This window comes from Bidens hawaiensis, unplaced genomic scaffold (genome assembly GCF_021521415.1).
Source record: "Bidens hawaiensis isolate Kalapana, Puna unplaced genomic scaffold, B.hawaiensis_p1.1 tig00004973_1, whole genome shotgun sequence".
NCBI classification, from domain to species: domain Eukaryota; kingdom Viridiplantae; phylum Streptophyta; class Magnoliopsida; order Asterales; family Asteraceae; genus Bidens; species Bidens hawaiensis.
The window spans coordinates 1,733,812-1,741,217 of record NW_027491313.1 but is presented as its reverse complement, the minus strand read 5'-3'; the positions used below and the strand labels follow the sequence as shown (position 1 = coordinate 1,741,217).

Sequence of the window (7,406 nt, the reverse complement as noted above, 5' to 3'; positions counted from 1 at the left end):
TTATTTTTTAAAAGATATATCATATACATGTAATTTAATATGTGATTGATTTCATCCCAATCATATGAGATTCTTTTCGGAAGATACAAGATCAACAAATAATATGGGATACAAATTATAAAAAGAAGAATAAGAGGTTTGAATTGTATTTCCTATATACTTGAATTTAGTAAAATTAGAGAAATATTGCTTTCATAAGAGTATTTTATTCTTAATAATGAAAAAAATTAAAATGATTGCTTTCATAAGAGTATTTTATAATAACTAGTATTTCGACCCCCGAGTTGCGGGGGGTTGTGAAACATAGTTGAAGCATAGATCTTGGTGATCGAGTCCGTTGAATATTCTTGATTTTGATCATGGCTTTTGAAAAATGATAAAAGAAGTTTCGAGAAATTCTTGGTTGTGTTTCGAATACACCAGACTTCTAGTCGTCTACCATGATTTTGTTTTGCAGCTGCAAAGCTAGTTTTTCCTAAATTGCCAAAATCAGCAACCGATGTATATATATATATATATATATATCATTATACATTTCCAAAACAAAGGAGAGTAAACTGAATCCATCAACATCTTATCATGTCAAATATGATGTAAAACATACACGCTTGTGAACATTTTTTTGTCAACACAAATGAAGATCAATGTATGTCATCACATCTTTTTATAACCATTAAAGTAACTTCAATTAATGCTAGGGCCTGGAGCACTTTACAACTTCCCAAAGCTTTAGACCACTTCTATTGGCAACCCAATGATAGTTTGGGTTGTCACATGACATTAAATAAAATAAAAAATTAATTTGTTATGGTAGATTTTTTACAAACTAGTTCATAAAAACAAACTAGTTTGCAAATCATTTTATTCAATATTTTATGCAATTAGTAGTTTTCATCATATTGTTTTTTTTAACAATTAATATAATATACAAATTAGTTTTTGTTTAATAACTTAAATTGTTAGCTTAAAGAAAATTCTAAAAACACAACCCTGTTTATTTTTTTTTCCTAAACACTTCGATATTAATTTTATTAAAAATAGGTTATTCAAAAATATGCATTTTGTTTTCTTATTATCTTTCCAATATAATATTATTGTTTCGTAAACTTATTATTTAAAATTTTATCTTTTACATATTTTAAATAATTATAAATTATATTTATATAACAAAATGTTGGTTGAGGTTGGGTTGTAAATGAGAGTATAAATTTGGGTTGGGTTGGGTTGGGTTGGGTGGGTTTGTTAATGAGAGAGAAATTAACTTTTTATTAAAAAATTGGGTTGGGTTGCTAATGGGAAACATTAGCAATAATAATTAAAGATAAACAAATTAATTAAAGAAATGGGAAACATATAGCAGAAAGGGATAATTCTCAAAATAATCCAAAACAGGAGAGAGAAAACCAAAATAGTCAATTTGAAGAGAGAGATTCCCAAAATAGTCCATATAAACTTATCTTCAACGTGACATTGATAATCGTGACGTGAGATTTGTTAACCACTCACAGTGTGACACGTGTAAAGGTACGTGAAAGTTGCTCCAAAATCTGTCTGCACCGATAGTTTTCTGACCAAAATCTTTTTCTCATAAATGCATCTCCTCCGACGCATTTCAGGTGAATTTCGTCTCATACGAGAAATTTCAAAAAAGTTGCAAAAAAAACGATACTTTTCCAATGAATTTAGTCTTGTTAGATGATTTTCAAAAAGTTAAAAAAAAACAATAATTTCCCAACAAATTTAATCTCCTCGGATGATTTTTATAAAAGTTTTAAAAATATGGCAAGTGTTAAGAATGTGGTGGGTGGTGGATGATGGCGGTGGGTGGTGGTGGTTGATGATGGCGGTGTGTGGTGGTGGTTGATGATGGCGGTGTGTGGTGGTGGTGGATGATGGCGGTGGGTGGTGGTGGTTGATGATGGCGGCGGGCGGTGGTGGTGAATGGTGGTGGATATGATTTTCAAAAAAGTTTTTTAAAGAACTATTCTTTTTATGCAAAAAAAAAAAGATAGCTTTCATCTAAAACCCTCGAATTTAAATAATTTGTATCAAAATTCATCTTTTCTGACAACTCTTCTTTTTATGCAAAAAAAGATGAAATTCACCTGAAATGCGTCGGAGGAGGTGAATTTATGAGAAAAAGATTTTTGCCAGAAAACTATCGGCGCAGACAGATTTGGGAGCAACTTTCACGTACCTTTACACGTGTCACACTATGAGTGGTTAAAAAATCTCACGTCACGGTTACCAATGCCACGTTGAAGATAAGTTTGTATGTACTATTTTGTGAATCTCTCTCTTCAAATGTACTATTTTGGTTTTCTCTCTCATGTTTTGAACTATTTTGAAAATTATCCCTAGTAGAAAACAATAATAAGGGAAAGTACACAAAACTATTCCCTGTAGCATCAAGTTTCTACAGTGATTATGTAGTGTTTGTCTACTCGGTTTAGGAGCATTTGATATGCTCAGAAACCATCATCATAGCATAAAGAAGAAATATAAAATTAATTTTTTTAAATTCATCCAAACCATTTCAGCTTCAAATGTTGACCATTATAAACATGAGACACTTAAAAGAACCAATTATGAGTCTTAACCCGAAGTCTCACGAAACGTGGGTACACAAAACCTAAACTACCTCAACTCAATTAAACAAAATCCGACATACCCAAACCTGATTAAACACGCCAAACTTATGACTCTTTAAATCCAGTCATAGCAGTAGTTCTCATTCTCATTCTTTCGGAAACGCAAGGCAACTAATTCGTAATCGTAATTCATAATCGATGGTGTCGTTTTTAATCGTAATCAATTTTCAGAGCTAATTAAAGAAAAATAAAAAATGACACACCGGCTGCAACATAAGTTGCCACGCCACGCCAAAGTGCGAATTATCATCACGGCCATAAACGAATCTGATGACGCAATTAAAAAGTAAACGCTTAGAATGTACAAAATAAAGCATATAAAAACCCGAGGCAGCTCAGGTCGGTATGATGGCTGCAACATACGTTGCTATACCAAAAACCGAACCATCATCATAGCCATAAACCGATCTCAATAGGTGGGAGTTAATAGGCTCAAGTCCGCATTATTGTGTACAACTAATGAGCACCGAAAAATCCACACAAACCCGATAATGATAGTAATCTGCATATGAATAATATTCAAGAAATATTTGAGTAATTGATCACTGAAGTATCCACATACCTTCACACATATCAAACCCGAAGCAAATAAGTTAATCATTGAATTAAGTTTCGAAGTATAACCTTGTGCCAAACAAAGACAACCAAACTCCCAACACACATACCAGTAGTAAAATATCCATACTGTCATATCTTGCCCCCCCATTAATCATAGCAAAACAATATCCAATCAACATTATTGAATTAGATGATATATAGAGCATTCAAACACGGAGACAATAATGAAAGCAAGATAACTGAGAGGCAACACGATTTGAACAACCATCACTTTTTTTTGTTAACTATCTCTCTAAACAAACTATATAATTCCATAACTAAATATTTGTAAGATAGTTGCTGATCAGTTTTGCTAGCTAATGGATCATTACTAATTTAGTGTAGTTCAGAAAATTATTATAGAAAAAGTTAGATCACATCGACCACTGTTTTCGGAATCCGACAACAGAAAATGCAAGGTAAGTCTTCACCGGAAGACGAACACTCTGGCATTCATTATCTTTGTCGGAATTGGCAACCGGAGAGACAAAACCCAAAATCAGATTTAACTCAGAGACTACCGGAGAACACAAATGTGAGCTTTGATGACAGAGAATCACAATGTTAGAATTAAGAAATTGAAATTGCTGACAATGGGTTTTGCAGAAGTAGAATCTATGTCACTCTCTCTCTGGTAGCTTCTTGTGGAGAAGCCACGTATCTGATGACTACAGTTTCATAGAAACGTGGCAATGAAGTACAAGTGTTAAAGAAAGGAGTACACCGCACTATTTTGTTAAAGATAGTTGCAAATTAATGTATATATATATATATATATGATTGATTTCTTTTGAGAACCACTTTGAGTTTTAAGAACTCGAAAGAACTCAACGTAACAATTTTTTTTTCGAAATTTGTTTTACGCATGTGTGATACGTAAGTGTAAGTGATGTACAAAAAATTACAGTATTTTTTTTACACACCGAATCGACTTTTTACACATGTGTAACTAACGTTTAAACTTATGTAGTTATCAAAAATACTTATTTTCTGTGTGGTTCAAAATTGAGTTCATAAAGTTCTTAAAACTCACCATGGTTCTCAAAATAACCATCCCCTATATATATATATATATATATAATATATATATATATATATATATATATATATATATATATATATAATACTTCCAAGTTTGTTACTTCACATAAGAAAGTTAATCACGTTGTTGACTGTTCTTTAAGCACCACTAGGTTGGCTTTTTTATCAGAGAGTTCATTTGTTGTGGAAATAATCGGATTTAGAAATGGGTTATGAGCATGGCATAGCTTATGCTTCACTATCTTTGGCGGTGTGTAACTTTACTTACAAAGTTAGAATATTGTTATTTCTATTAAATCCTGATGACAAATTCATCAGATTGGAGCTGTGTACTTGGGGGGATATGTTTATAACCTAGTACGGGTTTTTGTGGGCCACACGCTGAAATCTGGTAACCATGATGTAACATCTATCGATGAAACAGTCACTGTTCGAGAGGATTTGGCTCGAGCTTTGCTTCCTTCGTCTCCGTCATCCACTAACACTGATGGGAAATTAAAGGTTGTCATTTTCACTTTTACTCTTGAGTTTTATTATTTCGCAAGTCCAATTACCCGAAATTTGAATCAATTTGAATAATAAAAAATGGGATTTTGGGTTATGTCTAAGTTATTTTAAAATTTTAATACATTATATATAAATAGATAACAATTTAGGTAATTTTGTAATTTTTGAATTTCTTTTTTTTTATTTTTTATTTTGGTTCGCTTGAATAGACCCGATTTCGAATAAGCTTATTTGAATCTGTTTTGATTTGATGAGCACCCCTAGTCTTCCTCGTACCTCTCGATCTTAAAAGTCAGCTTGTGGGTTACTTTAGGTGATGTTAAATGCGATGAAACAAAAATCGTGGAACTTTTCAAGACATATTAACTTGAAGGCGGTGTTTGCACCATCTACTATCGCAGCGGTAATCGCCTTATGTATCACATTTAAAGCAAAAGCTATAATTATTTTTGTAGTTCGTTTTCTAATTTTGTTTTATATATAGATTGTTGGTTTCGTGATTGGAACCGTCACACCAATACACATGCTACTAATAGGCACCACTGCTCCGCTTCGAGTGATTCAAGATTCCACATCTTTAGTAAGGTACAATCTATTCTATATCTTTCCTAGATTATATGTTCATGTAACGGGAATCTAAAGAATCTTAATATCGATTTTGTGAAAGGGACGCAGCGATTCCGATTGTGACATTAATCATTGGTGGAAACCTTTTAAGAGGTAGTCTCGATAAAAAATTCACATCCATACTTTCAGTTTTTGATGTTACTAATTGCTAGTTATTATATAATCTGCAGGTCTCAAAGGGTCTGATATCTCATTACCAGTTGTGCTTGGGATCGTATCTGTTCGGTATGTTTTCTTGCCACTTTGTGGCATTTTAACGGTCAAAGGAGCGATTTATCTTGGGTTTGTAGGCACGGATCCTCTCTATGTTTTTGTTCTTCTGCTACAGTTTGCGGTTCCACCAGCCATGAACACTGGTATAAGCTTTCGACAGTGATACTAGTATTGTCTTCAAAATGAAATGCATATAGATTTGTGAAACTTGGCAATATGCAGGTACAATAATGCAGTTATTTGGTGTTGGTGAGAGTGAATGTTCGGTGATTATGTTGTGGACTTATGGTTTGGCATCAATATCGCTTAGCTTATGGTCGACATTCTTCATGTGGCTTGTTAGTTACCTATTGCATTTTGACTACTAGTCTTTCCAAAATATGTAGCATTATGATTATTGCAATTCATTAAGCTTTGCAAATTGGACAAGTCAAATCGGGTCACATAATGGATTAAATTGGGTTTGTGCCTTTGGTCAAAAACCATGTCCACAAACTCTATTCTTTACCCTGCTATTATTTAGTATTCTAGACAAACACTTAAATTTGTAGATTTGTACAATCTTGTCACATAATTCGTAATTCAAGATCAGGATAACCTGCTCGCGCTTTATGCCTATCAAATAGACTTTGAAGTGCCTCCACAAACTGGCAATGCACTTCTGAAACCTTCGGAAAAAACATGTAAGATAGAATCATTAGATCTTTGATACCATGAAAAATCCATTGTAACATACACATTTTCAAAAGGAAAAAGTTAATAACTTCTGTACCTCTTCCATGGTGGGTGAGGAATTAAACTTCTTGAAATGAATAGGTTTACCAACCACCACAAGAATTGGTCGTCGTAAAGGTATAAGCGACCTGCAAAAGTTTAACAAGCGCAAAAACAGTCAACAATGCGTACTACAGATAATGTGATTGAATGAAAATGTAGAATCATATAAACATACCATAAAACACCCCAGAAAACAATAGGCATGAACTTAATAGCTCGAGCAAGTTTTAGGAAGAAATTTCCCCTCGGTTTCCACCAGTTATAAATATAGGACTGTAACATTTGAACATGTTTTTAACATATTACTGTAATAACAAGAATAACTGTAAAGAACGTAATAAAGAGAAATTATATATACCTGGCCAAACCCAAAAACAGGAACTAAAGGAGAATCGGTCTCCATTGCAAGTTGTATAAATCCTTTCCTTGCCTTTAAAAAAGCAACCTATATAGTATATAAAACTTTAAATCATATATTAATGTCCGTTATTTGACCAAATTAATAACAGAATCGGGTACAAACATAGAACCCTTTAAATTGGGATTAGGATAAAGTAGGTCCAACTATGAATTTGGTATAAACTAAGCTCATCTTAATGTATACAAAATACAATAAGATAATGTGCTGTTAATAAGTACTTGTATAGTTGTATGTGAAAGTAGGAAAAAAAAACCTCAGAATTATGTTCCATATAGAACGCCTCCTGTACTCCACCCGGGATCACTACGCAGCTACACCCGGCTTTTAAGAGAGATGAGAATTTTTCCCTTGTTGCTTCTGCCGATCCCAACCATGTGCATAAATGCCTCACAAACGGTGTGTGTAACAACTGATCAATGTCAATATTCAAAATTTACCGAAAACTATATAAACAAATAGAGGTGGCAAATGAGAAGGTTGGATCATTTGGTAACATGTCAAAACAACTAATTTTTTTGCATCAGTCAATACATCTCGCATCGGGTTTGCAAATCATTTTTTTCCCAAGATCT

The 7,406-nt window shown here is 33.1% G+C and overlaps 1 protein-coding gene across 1 annotated transcript; it reads left to right on the top strand.

Moving 5' to 3' along the window:
- The first annotated feature begins 5,045 nt into the window (after positions 1-5,045).
- LOC143628440 (protein PIN-LIKES 3-like) lies at positions 5,046-6,137 on the top strand. Its single transcript, XM_077098042.1, has 5 exons — positions 5,046-5,199; positions 5,281-5,381; positions 5,464-5,516; positions 5,594-5,779; positions 5,859-6,137. The coding sequence occupies exons 1-5, from the start codon at positions 5,113-5,115 to the stop codon at positions 6,002-6,004; spliced, it is 573 nt and encodes a 190-aa protein (XP_076954157.1). The 5' UTR covers positions 5,046-5,112; the 3' UTR covers positions 6,005-6,137.
- The last annotated feature ends 1,269 nt before the right edge of the window (positions 6,138-7,406 follow it).